The sequence below is a fragment of the Apus apus genome, chromosome 7, assembly GCF_020740795.1.
Source record: "Apus apus isolate bApuApu2 chromosome 7, bApuApu2.pri.cur, whole genome shotgun sequence".
Lineage (NCBI taxonomy): Eukaryota > Metazoa > Chordata > Aves > Apodiformes > Apodidae > Apus > Apus apus.
Window position 1 is genome coordinate 14,392,181 of NC_067288.1, and position 18,892 is coordinate 14,411,072.

Sequence of the window (18,892 nt, forward strand, 5' to 3'; positions counted from 1 at the left end):
TTGGCCCTATGCTGTCTGTCTAGAAGGGGCTATACTGCTATTTGTGCCACAGGGCTTGCCTGGTAAGAGAATTTCAGAAGGAATAGGTATAGCAGCAGCACATGAGGGCCAGGAGTTGTAGCAGGAGGAACAGGCAAACCAAAAGTGATTGGGCATTGAAGAATACATGACTTTATTTTAAATTCAAGATTATGGAAGACTTCTGTTGATTCAGAGTTTGAGAAGGGATCAAGAGATACTTGTATTAACCTTGTAATAAGCTAGTCTTTCCTAAGTATCTTTTTCTGCATGTCATAATGTAATTGCAGATCCTTGGAGAATTTTTCAGTTTGGATAACAATGAGAGAAAAGTGTGAGTTCTTGCTCATCAGTACTGGCAGGGGTGTCAGTTTGGTCTTGGACATTTAGCTGTGCAGAGATGCCATGGTTTGAGAGGTGTAGGGTTCTTATTGTCAGCAGTCTGGATGAACATGTCTGTAAACTTGTACAAGGTATGCATTTCTTCTGTTGATCTTAAGCTAGTATTCCTAACGTTAAGCATTTGAATATACTTTTCACTCCAAATCTGGCATATAAAACCCCCTTCAAATAATCTGTACTTCATACTAAACATATTTCTGCAAACTTTGTAGCATAAATGCAGTACACGATACAGTGAAGACTTTGTGCTACAGCTGGAAAAAGAGCTGGTCCAAGCCAGACTGAGTGAAGCAGAATCCCATTGTGCCCTGAAGGAGATGCAAGATAAAGTTCTAGAGATGGAGAAGGTAAACCAAACCAGGACCCTCTGTATAAAATAGCACTAGAAACAGAATACAGGTCCCTGTAATTCTTTGCCTAACTGTGCTCTAGAATCTTTTCTTCTGTGTTTTCTTGATCACAAGATGCTTTTCAAACCTGAACTTAATATAGCAAAAAAACCCAAAATATTTTTGCACTAGAAACAGTTTGTAAAGAACAGCTCACTTGTTCTCCTGTTCTGAAGCACACTGCAGTGGAAAAATTGGATTCTGCTGGAGTCTTTACAGTAAACATCAATTGCTTCAAAAATTATACCCTGCAAAAAGAGCAGAAGGCTGAGAGTGAGCATTGAGGTGATGTGAAACTAAATAGTCTAGAAGGGGAAGAGGTAGGTCTCCCAGGTCTCCCATTTTTACCATGATGGGCAAGGAAATAATAACTCCACTGTTTAGTATCAAAATCTCTACTGTTTTTTGGGTGCTGTTCCAGCTTGTAAGTTACTCATGCCAGGGTTCTAGCTGTACTCAAATCAACTCCCAAACATTTACCTTTCTTTAAAGAAACACCTAACTGCAAAATAAAATAGATATTTTTAAAAAAAGGAAAGAAAAAGCCCACAAATTAACCAACATAAAGCACACTCTTTAGATCCTGTTGTATTGGCTTTGGAAATTGTTTCCTCATGGAAATTTCAAAGAGCTGTATACTCAGGAATGTGGCCAGAACTTACAGCTGATCAGATTAACCCACAGGAATCAAGAGTTTATTTATCTGAGGGGCTTGATGGGAGTCTGACAGGCTAGTAGGGTGGTTGTTTTTTGCTGCACTGATCATTGGTAAGAATTCACGCTCTAAGGTATTTTTCAAAGTTCATGAAGAGACTACTTCTTTCCTTAACCTTCATCAGCATGAAGGTAGCATACATTGAAAACTTAAATGTGAAGAGAAGCTGGAGCAGTGGGGGAATATTCCAGTGTACCAGACAAACTCAGATGCAGAGTAGTCTTTCAGCCTGTCCGTAGTGAACCTAGGCACATGAGAAAGTGACTGAAGTTAAGTCCCTCAAATTCCTACAAATACAGCTGTTTACTGCTGTTAGTGATGTGTCTTGTAATCTGGGAAAATTCTGCTCAGTCATCCAAGACTTGCTTGCCTATGCTGATGGTGGCATAAACATTCAGAAACACCCTATGACATCTACTAATACTTGGATCCCATGATTTGAAGCAAGGAGATAGCACAGCACAATCAGTATTTATTACTCTGTTAATGGTAACAATGTACTTTACTCTCAAGAAAAAATCTGGCAACTGTCACAGTATTACATGTACCAAAAAACTGGCTGAAAATTACTACTGGGAAATACAACAAAGTGATGAAGCATAGTTCAACTTTGAGTATTTGGTGATCAATGATCCCATGTGGGGATATTGTAGTGAGGCAGACTGTTCTTTTTCTCTCCCTCTGTTTCCTTCCCAGGCTTCCATTGTTATACTTTCATCACTGTTTTCTTTTCCTCAGATCATTCCTGCCATGTGTTTTCCTGTTTTCTGTTTAGCTTTGTCTAGTCTTTTTACTTTTTCATCATTCTTTGGTAAACATCTACATACTCTCATTTGTCAGACCTTTTCTTGACTGGTTGTTGTTTATTAATGGATGGTTCCTTTGTCGAAATATCCTTTCTTCTTTTCAAAGGCAGATAAGCTACTTCCCTCAAAAAGTTATATTTATTGTTTTTCCAGTAATTCTACATAAAAGTTACAAATTTTATTTCAGTTCCACATCTGTGTTACTTTTATCAACTAGCTCAAAGTCTTTCAGCTTTCTCTCCATAGTTTTTAATGCAAAAAATAGTGTAAATAATGCTTTGTGAAGGATACCATCTGGGAAAAACAATACATAAAACTACCTTGTCAGGTTTTTTTCTGTAGTTGGCAGTTGGAAGATATGCACACTATCTGGAAACTTAGACTTCTGAGGGATTTTATTTTGCAAGGGATGTGTAATTAAGAAAATGTCATTAGTAATAAGAGTTGTCATTCCATGTCTATATTCTTGGAGTGGATCTCACTAAGCACAATTTTATTCAAATACCTATTTAAGAGGATGGTCCTTGTTGCAGAGGAACAGCTCTCTTCCTGATGAGGAAAATGTTGCTAGACTACAAGAAGAATTGATTGCAGTAAAACTGAGAGAAGCAGAAGCTCAGATGGGTCTCAAAGAACTAAGGCAGCAAGTCAAAGATCTGGATGAACACTGGCAGGTATGGGCAGCAATACACTTAACAATTTTTATTTTTCAGTGAATTATGATAAAGCAAAAGGCTATGAAATTTTTGAGATGTAGAGATATCAACTAGAAACTCTAGTGATTGTGGATCAAATGGCTGAAGAGAGAAAATCTTTAAATGCAACTGCCACAAGAAACTTTACTTCAAAAGTATGTTAGAAATTGGTCTCCACTTGTGAAAGCTGGCAGAGGGAGCCTGTGCTACCAGCTCACCGTTCTGGTAGACAGGAAGTACTGATCAGTACTTCAACTTCACTAAATGTTAATAAGGGCAAGAAGTAGGCAGAAGTCTCAGGACATACTTTTGCAATTCACTGACTTACTGTCGTTAGGAATTACTGTCTTCAGCTTTTTAATTCTGTTTTTAAAACTAGTAAGTCCGCATGGGTTTCTAGTTTTTAGAACAAACAGGAGGACTATAGCAACTTGTCTGCATGTAACTCTGAGACCTTAAACGAAATAAGGGAACACCAGGAAAGATGAGTGTTACCAGCAATGGCTTGCTTATTGTTCTAGCGTCACCTAGCTCGTACCACTGGAAGATGGAAAGATCCTCCCAGAAAAAACACGGTGAATGAGCTACAGGATGAGCTGATGACAGTCCGATTGAGAGAAGCAGAAACTCAGGCTGAACTGAAAGAGACCAAGCAAAGAATGATGGAGATGGAAACACAGGTATGTTACTGAACACTAGCATGTGTGAATTGAGCTGAATGCTGGCAACCTGGTGTCATATGGTAGATATCTGATGATCTTTTACCATCCAGAGGCATGACTTCAGTTCCAAAATGTGCCTTCTAAAATTAAATTAGACTAGGAGGGAGAATCTTGTGCATGTAGTCCAACTTCTTTAGTGTCTCCAGTTTACTCTTTGCCAGGACTAAGCCTTTTGAATTTCTCCTTTGGACTAATTGATAGACTCTGTGAATGTGTGTGAATCTTAAAACCTAACTGTTGTAGCAACAAAAGTATGTTTAAGGTTTTTTAAGCTTCACAAACCTACTTGAGTCTCATATAGTAATTCTAATTCTTTAAATGGCAGCATTTTCTTCTAGTGAAATTGCCTATACTAGATTATCTACTGAGGTTATAAATCTGCATGCTGTCAGGTTTTTTACCAGAAGCTTTACCTTCCAAGTTCTAGAAAAGAAATGCATGACTCACCACTGCTGAGATTTGTGTGGAAAAGACAATAACTTGTCTGTGATTATCTTTTTTGTAACTAGGGAGTAAGTTGTTACTAAGCAAAGAAATCTGAAATGGAAGTGTACTAAAGTTTGTGAGTCCATGTTTTATTAGCCAACTCACAACTGAATCAGTAAGCACAGTGTGCTGTTGATAGAGAAGCATTTGTAACAGGCTTTCGAGAAATCTTCCCATGAAATATCTGCTAACTGTAACTGTTACTTGAAGGAGACCTGTGCATCCAAAAGGCTGAACAAACAAACCTTTACTTGACAAGCTTTAGCAATCCCAGAAACCAGGAGAGCACATAAGGATGTGCAGCTGAGGAGAGATGATGGAACTGCAAGTCACACACTGGCTTACTTCTGACAGAGGCACCACTTCTTCTATACCAACTAAATAAAAGCTTTCTCTTGCTTTAACTCTTACAATTTTCATTGAAGTGTTAATACTGTTTCACTGAAGTTAAGGTGTGCTTTTGTTGTGTTGCTTTTTCCTCATCTGTGTATTTATTTTAGTCGGTAGGGGGCACAGATGTCCTGCTGTCTGGATTACACGTTTTAAAGTCACCAGACTTTTAGGTACTTCTCACTTCAGTGTTATCCATGGAGTCTTTTCATCTGCTTATCATTTTTAGCTTTCATTAGACAGAATGCAGTGGTTCTTGTGTTATGCACTAGTCTATGCACAGCTTCATGTAAAAATGGTGTGACTTGTACTAATGCAGTGATCTTAATTAAGGTGCCATGTTACTTTCACGAGTCCACTGGACTGAGAAATGTTCACATAGTATTTCTGACATCTTGAATGCATCAGTTTGTTGCTGTAGTTGGAATACAAGTTACCAAAATCTTTGCCCTACCTAAGCAAGAGACTGGGAGAAACATGTCAGGAGCTTTGTAATAATGGTCTTACCATGAGTCATCTGTTTGAAAACAGTTTGAATATCCTGGACATAAACCAAATGTCATGCAAACTTTACTGATTACACTTGGAAAATTCTTAATGCTTTCCCATTCGAAGTTTTTTATAGTAAATTATCTGTTAGACTTTCTTGTCAGAGTTTGGGGAGTTAATACCAAAGATCTTTCCTTAGCATGCATTATCTTTCCTTTTTTTTTTTATAAATTTCAGAATCAGATCAATAGTAACCATTTACGAAGGGCAGAGCAAGACGTTACCAACCTACAGGGGAAGGTACAGTACCTTTCTGCTCAGAACAAGGGACTTCTTGCTCAGCTGAATGAAGCAAAACGTAGACAAGCAGAAACTGAATGCAAGGTAAACAACATTGTGAATAGACTATTTGTGTGCTTATATAGATGCACTTTTTAGTCTTGTTCACTATTGTTGGATAGAATTGTCTTAACTGAGAAGCAGAAATCACAAAACCAAAACTTTCTTTTACTGAAATAACAGTATCGTCTTGAATTTACCATCTCACAGACTCACTCAAGGTTTTGACAGTTGCTTCTTTGCAGTCCCACAAAGATAAACCTTTTATTCAAAGTGTGGTTCTACTTAGAGTGTAATAGAAAAAGACACTTACATAAACAGATTCTGATCTCTGCATACTGTTACCATCCGTAGTGACTGAAGAGTTTCATTGCTTCAACACTATTATTGCAGAATTAGGTTAGGTTTGAAAAAAGGGAGTAAAAGTAGTATTTGAATGGAGAGGTCTACAGAAGGGAATGTTACAGTTGTTATTACCTAATAGCAAACAGACCTGAAGAGGATGGCCAAAAAACACTAGCAGAAGAGTTTTTATTACTGGCAATTCACAAAAAAGAGCCAAATTTGATGTTTGAATCTCAGACTTTTAAGTAGTTAAATTTTGTAACTAAATCAATAACCTTTTGCTAATAACTTTTGTCTTTAACTTATGCACACATAATGGGTTAGGTTAAGTCTTAGAAGCTTTTTTCTTTCAACTTGGATGAAAATTTTCCTGAAATTGCTACTTACATTTACTTCAAAAAAAGGGCAGCATTAGTTGACAAATCACTGTAGTTATAATATTATTTGTTAGACACATGAAGACAATTTTAAGTTTAGATCTTACTTCCAAAAGATGTATGAATAGTCTTTTATTAAATCAGTCAATGCTGAACAGTCAGTAATTTCTAAATTAGATACTTATTAGTATGTTAAAAATAGCACAGTAATATGAGTAATCAGAATACTATTTATTGAACTCTGGCTGTGAAATGGCAACTTGAGAGCCGGTTCTGTTATATAATTTGTTACTCATGATCACATCTTAGTTTTGCCTTTAATGTAACCAAACCTTTATGTGCACTACATGTTTCTATTCCCATTGGTGCAGAACAGTGTTGGTTGAGTGGTCTTTTTTCAGTTTTATCCATTATCCATGTATTTTGCTTGTAACACCACACATCCAAAAAGTTTCACCTTGCATCTCGGTAATCTAGCAGTTTTGTTATTCCCAATTTCATGAGAAACCGGTGTTTGATTTTATTCCTGTTGTTTCACATAATATCAAATCAAGCTCTAGTTTTATTTCTGTCACCACATCTTGTCTAGGGAGCAATAGTTCTACTTGAAGAGGTGTATAAAAATATATTTGCACTTTCAACTCCCCAGTTGCTTTTTCTATGCAGAAAGAACTGGTACAATATTTCTGAAGCTTGTATTTTTCTTTAAAAGATAGTTTAAAATACATGAGCAGTATTAAAAAAATTCTCTAGCTGGTCGCATCTCATGCTGCTTATTTGGCAACTGTTTCTGCCACTGGTGTTTACTGTTATGTTTTTCCCCTTTTAATCTGACTGCAGCTTCTACAGCAAGAACTTAATTTCAAATTGCTCCTTGAAACACAGCACCAATCCTTCTGATCAGTTTTGCTAAAGAATTTACAGCATAAGATTGATGCTCCTGCCCCAGTCCTGTCTTTCCTACTATATAAACTTCTGTGGTAATTACTGAGAACCTGCTCTGTTTCAGAGATACAGCATTAGTGCCATCTAGGGCAACGCTATCAACTCATCTCAGAGACCAAGTCCAACTGTGCTAGTCTGTCCTGTAGCTTTCAGTTAAATATATGCAATCCTGTGGACTTGCGGGTTTAGCTTCATTCAAGCAATCATGCAGCAGAATTTAGCAATAATGGCTCAGCTTTGGCTGAAATGGACTGTACTGATTACAAATACTGTTAACTGGATCATGTAGCTAACGTGCCTTCGCTACAGAAATATTTTTTTTAAAACAAACAGCATATTTTCAAGTAGCTACTATAGATAAGCTTTGGCATGTTCTATTTGGTCTCAACCAGTTTAATGAAGGGTGGTTATGTACTGTTAATTTGAAGCACATATTAAAATAACAGAAACACTGGAACTCATTTGCAGTAACTACAGTTTGCAGAGATACACCAGTCTGCCATAAAAGTAGATGTACCTGAGTTGAGTCTCCTCCAGAATTATTTGTAGTCTAGCTGAAAGTATTGCACACTCAATATGTATCACTGTTTTCTCTCTGTGGTTGTACCAAGCTGACAATATAATACTGTTTTGTGCTTTGAAGTCTTGAGGACTTACATCATAAAACAGAAGTAAGGAAATCTCCTTCTAACTTGTCCGGACTCAAATAATTTATCATTTATAGGCAAACTTACAGGTTAAACTTACACCAGGAGTCTGTAGGTTGCAGGCATTGCAATTTTATTCCAAACTGTCTTTCAAATCTTTGTTGTGTACTGTTATTGAGACAGCTAGACTTAAATGAGGTTGAATATATCTGCTTTTGTGTTTGTTTTTTAACGTATTTTTTTAGACAAAGAGAATGGTGAAATGTTTAACTCTTGTGGAGCTTTGCTGTTTCTTATATATAAAAGTCAAAAGCTGAAACAGTTGGTTTTTTTGTTATCTTGATATTTTTTCTTAATTTACAATATAACATTTCTGAAACATAAGACAGCTGCTTTCTGGACCAGGAAATATGATAACAGTATGTTTTCAAAACTACACAGGTGGTTTTTTTTAGATTATTATAGTTTAGAATTGATATTAAAGTAACACAATTCTATGGGTTAAGATTAAATGTGGGTTCTTTAGAATATGCCTTATGGCTATGATATTTCACATAGCAGTGTATGAAGTTGGTTTTTTTTACTTACATGATTTTGGGTAAAAGCAGTGCAGAGTCTTTAATCAACTAAAACTGGTATTATTTGCTAGCTTCAATTGATTACTTCTTTCAGAGTAAAGAAGAAGTGATGGCAGTACGGCTCCGAGAGGCTGACCGCATTGCTGCTGTGGCTGAACTCCAACAGCATATTGCTGAATTAGAAATCCAGGTAACAAGTGATGGCATTAAATGTGTAACTTAGTATTCATTACTTTTTGTACTTGGTGGTTTTTTTGTCTTCCTCCACTTTATTTCCTTATGAATCTATTTTGAATACAAGGCACTAGTTTACCAACTGGGATAATTGCTGAATATATATGGGATATATTGCTGAATTTGCTTCCTTTAAAAGCAAAGGCCTTAAAACTATCCTATGGACATACTTGTGAGCTGTTAATAATTGCTTCTGTACAAGCACCCTGCTACAGAAAATATTCCTTTTTTAAACTCTGACTTCTCCGTTTCTTTTGTCTTGTAACTGGTAATTTTTACCAATTGATAGATGAGATTGAAAACATCCTATGTGCAAAAAAAAGAGAAGCACGTTTTGATTCCAGTAACTTATTTTCTGTGCTTACTTTTCTGCTATGACAGGTATTGGAGGATCTGCTGTAGAACTCTTACTCCTGTTATGTAAATCTTGAAACCAGAAATATTATTTACTGCTACCATGTCACTGTAGGATCTTAAGATGCATCCTTTGGCCTCTGTGTTGTTCCTTTTGCTTTCAGTTCTTTTTGGAGCTTTCACTGCCCCACAAACTCACTGCTCCCTTGATGACAGAACTAGAAATTGCCATTCTTTGTATTTTCTTGTCTTTGAGAAATTATGTACTCTGTAGTCTGTTCTTCCTCTACTCATACTGGTGTCCTGTCAGAATTATGCTGTGCCTATTTGCAAAGGTTTTCTTGGTTATTCTTCCTAAGTTACAAGCTAGTTACTTTTTTTTTTAGCTGTTATTACTACTGTCTTCCCTCCAAAAATCTTTCCTTCAAGGTGATGATGGTGGAAGAAAAGTTCACAGTTTGTGGAAGAGGGGATTTGTCACTTGGGTAAACTATAGGAACATTGTCAGGGTATGTAGGAATGCAACAAGGAAGGTCAAAGCCCTCTAAGAACTAAACCTGGCAAAGGAAGTAAGAGAGAACAAGAAAGGCTTCTTCAAATACATCAGTGGTAAAAGGAAGAGTAGGGAAAATGTGGGCCCACTGCTGAATGAGGTGGGAGCCCTGGGAACAGAGGTTGCAGAGAAGGCAGAATTACTAAATACTTTCTTTGCTTCAGTCTTTACTCCTAAGACCAGCCCTTGTGAATCCCTGGAAGTAAAAGAGCCTGCAGGAAGGAAGACTGTCCACTGATCAATGAGGATAGGGTTAGAGATGAGTTGGGTAAACTGAATATACACAATGGGCCCCAATGGGATGCACCCACAAGTGATGAGAGCTGGCTGATGATATTGCTCTACCACTGTCCATCATTTTTGAAAGACCATGGAAAACAGGAGGGTGACTTGAGGACTGGAGGAAAGCCAGTGTCGGTCCAGTCTTCAAAAAGGGCAAGAAGAATGATGCAGGAAACTACAGGCCAGTCAACTTCACCTTCATCCCTGGAAATGTGATGGAGCAGCTCATTCTGGATGTCATTTCTAAGCACATAGAAGAAAAAAAGGTTATCAGGAGTATCCAGCATGGATTCACTAAGGGAAAATAATGTTTGACTAATCTGATAGCCTTCTGTGATCGTGTGGCTGAATGGGTAGATGCAGGGAAGAGTGGTGGCTGTAGTCTGCCTTGACCTTAGCAAGGCTTTTGATACTGTCTCCCATAACATCCTTGTGAGCAAGCTCAGGAAGTGTGGGGTAGAAGAGTGGACAGTGAGATGGATTGAGAACTGGCTAAACAAGAGAGCCTGGAGGGTGATGAACAGTGGTGCAGAGTCCAGCTGGAGATGTGTAAGTCGTGGGGTCCCCCACAGATCAGTGCTGGGTCCAGTCCAGTTCAACATCTTCATCAATGACCTCGATGAGGGCACAGAGAATATCTTCAGCATGTTTCCTGGTGATACAAAGTTGGAAGGATTCTCTGATTCGCCAGAAGGCTGTGCAGCCATTCAGCAAGATTTGGACAGACTGGAGAGCTGGGCAAAAAGGAACCTGATGAGGTTCAACAAGAGCAAATGCAGAGTCCTGCACCTGGGGAGGAGTAACACCATATACCAGTATAGATTAGGAGCTGACCTGCTAGAAAGCAACTCTGTGGAGAAGGACCTGGGAGTCCTGGTGGACAACAAGTTATCCATGGGACAGCAATGTGCCCTTGTGGCCAAGAGGGCCAATGGAATCCTGGGGTGCATTAAGAAGTGTGTGTCCAGCAAGTCGAGGCAGGTTCTCCTCCCCCTGTACTCTGCCCTGGTGAGACCACACCTGGAGTACTGTTCTGGACTCCCCAGTTCAAGAGGGACAGGGATTTACTTGAGAGAGTCCAGCGGAGGGTTATGAGGATGGTCTGTGTTATGAGGAAAGGCTGAGAGATCTGGGGCTGTTTAATCAAGAGAAGGAAGACTGAGAGCGCATCTTATTAATTTTTACAAATATCTGAAGGGTGGGTGTCAAGAAGGAGGAGCCAATCTCTTTTTAGTCATGCCCTGTGACAGGACAAGGGGCAATGGAGGTAAACTAGAACATAGGAAGTTCCACCTCAACATGAGGAAAAACTTCTTTACTGTGATGGTCACAGAGCACTGGAACAGGCTCCCCAGAGAGGTTGTGGAGTCTTTTTCTCTGGAGACTTTCAAGACCCATCTGGATGCATTTCTGTGTGACCAGCCTTAGGTGGTCATGCTCTGGCAGGGGCGGGTTGGACTCGATGATCTCCAGAGGTCCCTTCCAACCCCTAACATTCTACGATTCAATTATTTTAATTTTTTGTGTCAAAGCCTTCCTTTCCTCATAATTTCTCAACTACTTGCACCTTTTTCATCTCTGCATACATATATATGTGCGTGCATTTGTATGTATGGAATGTACAAATAAATCTAATAGAGCTTACATAAAGAATTTTCACTTTGAATATTTTTCCTCTACTGCAGCAGCCTCTAAATTTATTACAAGATAAAGCAATCATTTCTTTTAATCATGTAATGTTTAGATAATGCTGTGATCAGTACACTAGAAATACTTAGATAAGTACAGTAAGTATTGCATATGAATCATTTATCACCTAATCAGATAACAGAATAGCTGAGTTTAGATCAATCTTCTACTAACATGAACATTTTACTAAAAAAAAAACAAAACAACAAACTTAAAGGTTATTTCAAACAATATGATTTTGTAGGTGAGGAGCCAGCAGTCATTTTGCTTTATTTTTACTTTACCACAGGCTTTAAGTGCCATCCTGCTTCTATTGTATGACTGATATGAGTCTCCCAAAAAGTACTCTAGTCTTGATTTTATGAAATGAAGAAATGGTGAACCCCATAATGGTTGTTTTTTCCAATAGCTGTCTCCCAGTTAGAATTGTGTTAATTTTTTAATGTAAATAGATCTGACTTGGTTTTATGTTGTTTGAACATTCATCAGTGATTTTATAGCTATCTCCTATTCCCTTTCCATATTTCTGCTTAAGCTATGGGTGCTAAAATTGCATGCAGATTTTTAGAATATCTTGTCATGAGACAAGGAACCTAGTGTATTTCATGTCTCTGGCTAATACATCCAAAGATTACACTGTCCTTGTTTTGTCATGATATTGCACTGTTTCATATTTGGTTGTTTATCGACATCATCTCTCCTTCCTTTTCACAATTACAGCTTTGCATAATGCAATCCAGTTATGTTTTTCTGTTTTTCTCATATTCTAGTTGGCCTTGTTTTTTGTTTCCTGCTAAACTGCGTTTCAAGTTCCAATCTATTTGGTGTTCTTAGGTGATCACCTGTTAATTATTTCTTGATCTGTAGTCTCTTGTTATGGTTCTTTATTTTCTGCACAAATGAGAAGGTGCTTTCTTTGTACACAGCCTGGAGTATGAGGTCATTCTGCAGCTGTGGTTAATGTTTCTAATTCAATGAGTTTGCCCTGTTAGGCTTTTGGTGAAGGATTAAACTTACACTAGCCTGAAATACAACTTCTTCAGTTGTGAAATACAGGTTTTGAGTGTTAGCTGACCAAAGACATTTACAACAAAAGTTTGATTTAGTAGAAATAAGTTCCTCTAATGTCAATTTCCCTATTTTTGACACTTTAGATATGTCTTGAAATGCTTGCATTGGGCTGTGTCAGATTTTTTTGTAAGGTTATGTAAGCAAATTGATATTTTTGACCAGTGTGTTTTGCCAGCCAGCAAATATGAAACTTATGATCAAAAGATCTTTTTTGGTTACTCATGCTCAAAGGCCTCTGAAACACCTGCACCGAAAAAAAGTAGTAATGGAGCTGGAAAGCCTTAACTCCTAAAGCTTGTAAACTGTAAAACTTGCAACTGATACTAGAGCTTAAAGCTGCTTTTTAAGGAAACTGAAAATCTAGATAACTTCTTCCTCTTCTTGAAGAGCTGACTCTCCCCTTCTTTTCCATTCAGCTGGTCACTGGAATTGCTGTGGGTAGCAGAGGGCCTTTTAATCTGGACTTGCCTTAACGACTTGAAATGTAATATTGAATACCATAAGTACACTTAGCCAATCTTGGAGTGTAGGTGTCAGTCTCAAAGTAATTTTGCTTTTAACATGGAGCATCACAAATAGGTCTGTCTGTCATATTGTTTCAAAGCTGATAAAGATGAAGAGAGGAAGTTAACTTACCACATAACCTTCCTTTTTTTTGAGGGAGGCGGTGCTTTTCTAAGAAGCTCTAGGGATTCAGTGCCAGGTCCCCATGGTCCATAGCAAGGCTTAACCTAAATTTTGCAGTTTTCTTTTAAATGTTCATGTAGGTGTAGGTGAAAGACACTGGTGATAAATTTGTAATGCAGAGTATCACTACTCCCACATAGGAACTGATCTGACGTTACATACATAAATGGTAGATTTAAATCACAGTTTCTGGGTCACTCTTAGTTTTGGCTAGTAATAATGGCAGAGAGGGAGAAGATCATTTAATAGTAGATGTAATTCTGCAGCAAGATGTCAGTTTATTATGATAATAGGAAATTATTTTTTATATATTCTGAATGTCATCTTATCTTAGTCAGGCATTCAGTCCCTGATCCTAAGCTTTTAAACTTTTGTGTAGGCATATAGCAGTGCAAAGAATAGTCCAATACATGATGGATATTCTTAAAGGAAAAGTATAAGTTGTTCCTTAGCAAAAATAACACAAAACTGAAGCTTAACTTATGTTGCATATATCTAAGCCCCAGAAGTGACAAAGAAATCCCCTGGACAGACTGGAGGAGTAGGCTAGCAGACCTTATGAAGTTCAACAGGGAGAAGTGTAAGGTCTTGCACGTGGGAACACATAACCCAGGAGCACAGTTCAGACTGGGATTCACCTGGCTGGAGAGCAGCCTTGTGGAAAGGGACCTGGGGGTCTTGGTGGATAACAAGCTCAACATGAGTGAGCAGTGTGATGCAGCAGCAAAGAAAGCCACAAGGGCATCAGCAGCAGAGGTAACAGTCATCATCCTGCTATACTTGCCTCTTGTCAGACCACACTTGGAGTATTGTGCTCTACAAAAAGGATGCAGACAGGCTGGAGAGAGTCCAGAGAAGGGCCACAAGGATGATTAGAGGACTGGAGGTCATGCCATGTGAGGAGAGGTTGAGAAAACTGGGTTTGTTCAGCCTTGAGAAAAGAAGCCTTAGGGGAGACCTTATTACAATGTTCCAGTACTTATAGGGTGGCTACAGAGAAGATGGAGATTCCATATTTACAAGGAGTCATGTGGAAAAGACAAGGAGTAATGGGCACAAGTTGCTCCTGGGGAGATTCCAATTGGACAGAAGAGGTAAATTTTTCACCAGGAGGACAATCAAACATTGGAATAGTCTCCTCAGGGAAGTGGTAGATTCCCCCATATTGGGCAATTTTAAGTCTTGGCTTGACAGGGTGCTGAGCCATCTCATAAACTATAATAACTAAAAAGCTCGGACCAGCTGATCCTTGAGGTCCCTTCCAACCATTCTATGAATCTGTGAAATCAGTTACAAGCTAGAGTTAATCAGCTGGCTAGGGTAAGGTATGCTAGGCCAGTACAAGTGTAGACAGACTGAGGAATCAGAGCTGGGGCAGCTGCAGTCACTGCTCTGCAGCTTTTAATTGCTCTTCTACCACTTTCTGTTCAGGCTAGTATAGGGTCCTCTTAAAATTATCCATGTCTGTTTTGGGTTGGGGAGATATAGAGCACACTTGTAATTTAGAAAACTGGCTTTAGGTCTGAGTAATCTCAAAGCAAAAACCGTAAGAATTCATTCTTCTCTTAGTTAGGTTGATCTGGACAGAGGGTAACATCACTTCCTCCTGATGTGTTTCCTGGCAGATTCAGAGAATTTTGTCACATTTACCCTATCTCTAACCATGTCTAAGCTGCTTTGAGAACAACTGTAAAGGAAATCCATGATTGTGCTAGCTCCCCCGCTCCCCCCTATTTTAAACTTTTAGCACTGTTTCGTTAGAATGAAGCCTTTCTATGACCTCTGTTTAGTAACTTTTCCAAGTATTGACTGTTGAGTAAAGAAATTGTTTCCATCTTTTCAAATTACAGGAAACTTGTTTTACTCTTATCAATGCTGGTGTGTGATGTTAGTGATGTGTTTTTTGAAAGTCTAGGATGAGTCACTGTAAAGTCACTGAAAGGGCACTAGTTACCACATTTACCTTTCTGAATAAACTTCATTTACATTTTTAATGCAGTGTCTTCTGCCTCAGAATTTAAAAGCCTCCTCTGAAAATTCAGAAGGAGATCAAGCTAAGGGTGTCAGGGAAATGTCCTCTAGACATTTTTAGTAAAGATGATACACTATTATCTGAGGAACAGCAACTGCGTGGTGTGCCTGGATTTTGGCTGCCTAGAAAATCATTAATTTTGTCTTTGTGTTTTTAAGTTTGCAGTTTAAAGTGAAGAGAACCCTAGAAATCTTATTATTTAAAATAGCATATTGTTGACATGTTTTTTCTTTGATGTCATCATCAAGAGTGCTTTAGAAAACTTTCATTGTGCTCCTCTTGGGGTGAAACACCTGCAACTGAAATTAATTAATGGATCTTCCATCTATTATACTGAGAACTTTCTTGGTGGAGCAGCAAAAGCAGGATTAAGGCCTTCAGTGTGTTCCATATGGTTTCCAGTGATTTATTTATTAGTTAAACTGTTTTATTGTGACTACTGATCTAGTGGGAGGTGTCCCTCCTCATGCAGAGGGGTTGGAACGAGATGATCTTTAAGGTCCCTTCCATCTCAAACCATTCTGTGATTCTATGATACTGTTCTAGATTTTTGGGGAGTACTATACAGTAATGGTTTCAGGTATTTAAGATCAGCATTCTTTGAAGCAGTATGTCCCTGCTCTCTTGTGTTGCCAGCTGTACATCTTGGTCCTGTGCTGACTGAGTTTGGGAGGTCTCCACATGCTCAGCAGCTCTCAGATGTGTATATTTAGATTGCTGCTTCTTTTGAAAGTACACAAAAGCTGTTTTTCTCTTAGAAAGCCAGACAAAGGAGGATTTGAGTATGATACTAAAACCATGAATCTCAACTGATACTTTTTGGTGGGCAGAATTTTCCTCATTCTAAGCAGCGCATTTTTGGGGAACAGATTTTCTTCTCAGGAGCTCTCAGAATAGCTCTTGGTATGAACCATGAGTACAGTAACTCTAGTACTTCAGAGCAGGATGAGAGATGAGAGCTTCCAAAACTGAAGGGGCCTAAGCAAGTTCTGTTTTAGGAGCTGCTTTTTGATCTGTAGGGTTCACTTCCTGCTCTACTGCCCATAATACTCACTCTCTATACACAATCTCTGAGGCAGGAGGTTGGATGGCATATTGGCTGCTTACATTATTACAAGTACCTTTTCCTTGAGCAGAGGTGATACCTGGACAGTAGGGTGTTTGTTTCCCTGATATGGGGTTTTCTAACCCTCTTAGTGCTGGTGGAGTTGGTCTGTTGGAAGAGATTATAAGACTAGGGGGAGTTATTAATCTTCAAAAGGAGCAATATTGAGATGAAGGATGTTTAATTACTGTGTAATCCCTACTAGCATTAGTTTTCTAAAAACCCTTCAGGGAAGAGAAGGTAGGCACTGCAGTGATGCCATTATGCAGAAGCAGTACTTCAGGGAAATGTATGTAGAGATTAATTCATGTATCACTGGGTTTTTTTAAAAAAACAGAATTCCTAGATTCCAGAATTGGCTAGCTTGCATTATTTTGCTATTCTGATAAAGTGCACATTTTGCTCATTGGTATGGTTATCTGGCTTTTTCACTGTATATTCATTTTAAATTTAAAATGGCTATTATTTGCCTAGAGATCAGCTATTCTTCCTTGTGTCATGACCTCCCCAGATACCACAGATTCTGTAATAGTGCTCCCCCTCAAAAAAGCCCAAACCAACAACCCACATCCTATGCATATAATCTTAGATTTTAAAAAAACCCAACACAACATGGAGAGAGAATACTAATTGCCTATGTTATTCCCTTTTAAAAGTTATGATAGTCATACCTTAAAGACTTCTAAATTGTAATTAGAGTATTAACATTGACTTTTGAACCAGTACAGTTGGACTTTTGAACCAGTACAGTTGATCTGTTTTCTTCAGATGTACAAAACTGTTCGAGCACAGTGTAAACCAAATGCTGAGTGAAATGCCCAGTTCCTACTGAAGTAAATGCTCCAATAGGAAGCATTCAATAAAGTAACTCAACCTACATGAAAGCAATTTAGTTTTTCTTATGTCAGTGGGGCTGTCTAGTAACTTATGAGGAGGCTGAACCAGTTTGCAGCCAGAGCATATGGAAACAAACCCAGGGATTTTAGGTATTTTAAAAAATTGAAAGGTAAAGCCAGTTCAGAATATAGAAGGGCCATGAGCAGGGCAGCAAGCTCCTTTTTTCCCTGGTGTGTTTACAGAAGGCAGCTTTTAGATTTTTTTTGCCCTTGAGTACCCTTAGCATTTAAGAGAGTTGAGATTAATTTGTTCTAGCTGTGAAAGACTTGCCAAATCAGTCCATCCTGAGAACATATGTTTTCCCTGCACATCTGCATGGCTAAATGCTTGAAGCAAGAAGCTAGTAATAATCATAATAATATCAGGATTGTCAAGAAAGGAGGATACCAAGAATGACCTGAATGTGGCCTCTGACCTCCCTGGCTCCTGGGGTTGGACCATGGAGAGTGCAGGCTCCCATCCTTTGGGCAAGTAGCTCTCTCTTCCCCAAATTGTTATCCTTTGATCTCAGCAGTTAAACTTCCATCTGCCCTAGTTAGTTCTTAGGGCTGAGACCAGACAAGACTTTAATTCATATGACTGATTTCTTCCTGCCTGGACCTCAAAATCTTTGTGATATAAACTGCTGGATCCACGAGAGGAGAAATTCATTCATCTCTTCTTTAGAGGGTTATGATACCTGGAAGCAAAATGAAGGATGGCAGCAGTAGAACAGGAAGAATGGAAAACATCCATCTCCAGAGAAGCAAATGACTGATAGAGGACTAGCAGTTATTCCTCAAAGATTATAATCTTCATTTGCCCTGCAGTACATCAACTAACTAAATAAATGCAACAGCCATATCCTGCAGATAGTGGGCTGAAGATGAAATCTGCAAGAAGCCATCAGTGTTATTTGTCTAAGATCCTTACCTTTTCTTTCAGTTCCATTCAGTACCTGTTGTATCTTCATTTTTCAACTTCTGTCCTGCTTTCATGTCCCTTAAAACCTATCTAATTCCCTGTCCCTGTTTCTTGACCAAGTGTAATTCAGATTCTGAACTAAGAAAAAATGATAGCTTTGATAATAACCTCAGTTGCCTCATTACTAGGTTAGTCTCAAGAATTAGAAATTATATAATACAGTATTATATTGTAATAATTATATTATTTTAAAAATCCAAACTGAAGCTGCTCAAGCTTTCTTATTTAAGCTACTAAATTAAATATGGGTATAAAATCTTTTGTGCAGTTTCCATGTGTGTCAATAAATGTTTGGAGCATGAGTGAGCCAGGTGTATCTGTGGCTTTCACCAATCACAGTGGCAAATAAATCAGTGCCAAAGTATAAATACTGTCATCTAGAATTATGATGTACAAGTGGGAATCTAAGCTGCATGGGGGCAGAATACAGGGTTTGTTTTGCAGTGGTGGAATTCATTTCCGCTATGTCAAGATTAATACATATTGACAATACTCCTTAAAATAGACTCTAGCATAATACTAAGATCACTTGATAAAAATAGAGGTTTTTATGGTAGTCAGGAAGTAATAGATAACATGTTGTATAATCTAAGGTAGGTTGGGAAGCAAATCTAGAACTATGGAACTTCTGGGAGAAAGTATTCTGTCTTTGTGACAGACACCAATGGATAGAGGGGAAAGC

The 18,892-nt window shown here is 38.3% G+C and overlaps 1 protein-coding gene across 8 annotated transcripts in view; it reads left to right on the forward strand.

Moving 5' to 3' along the window:
• EVI5 (ecotropic viral integration site 5) overlaps nucleotides 1-18,892 on the forward strand; it is a 79,968-nt gene that overhangs the window by 35,775 nt on the left and 25,301 nt on the right. For 6 of the 8 annotated variants that reach the window (XM_051625332.1, XM_051625333.1, XM_051625334.1 and 3 more), the window contains 5 exons: nucleotides 633-767; nucleotides 2,864-3,004; nucleotides 3,547-3,705; nucleotides 5,350-5,496; nucleotides 8,438-8,533. In XM_051625332.1, coding sequence (XP_051481292.1) covers nucleotides 633-767; nucleotides 2,864-3,004; nucleotides 3,547-3,705; nucleotides 5,350-5,496; nucleotides 8,438-8,533 — 678 coding nt within the window. The remainder of the gene's footprint in view (nucleotides 1-632; nucleotides 768-2,863; nucleotides 3,005-3,546; nucleotides 3,706-5,349; nucleotides 5,497-8,437; nucleotides 8,534-18,892) is intronic. The other 2 variants (XM_051625327.1, XM_051625329.1) reach the window with 2 other exon arrangements.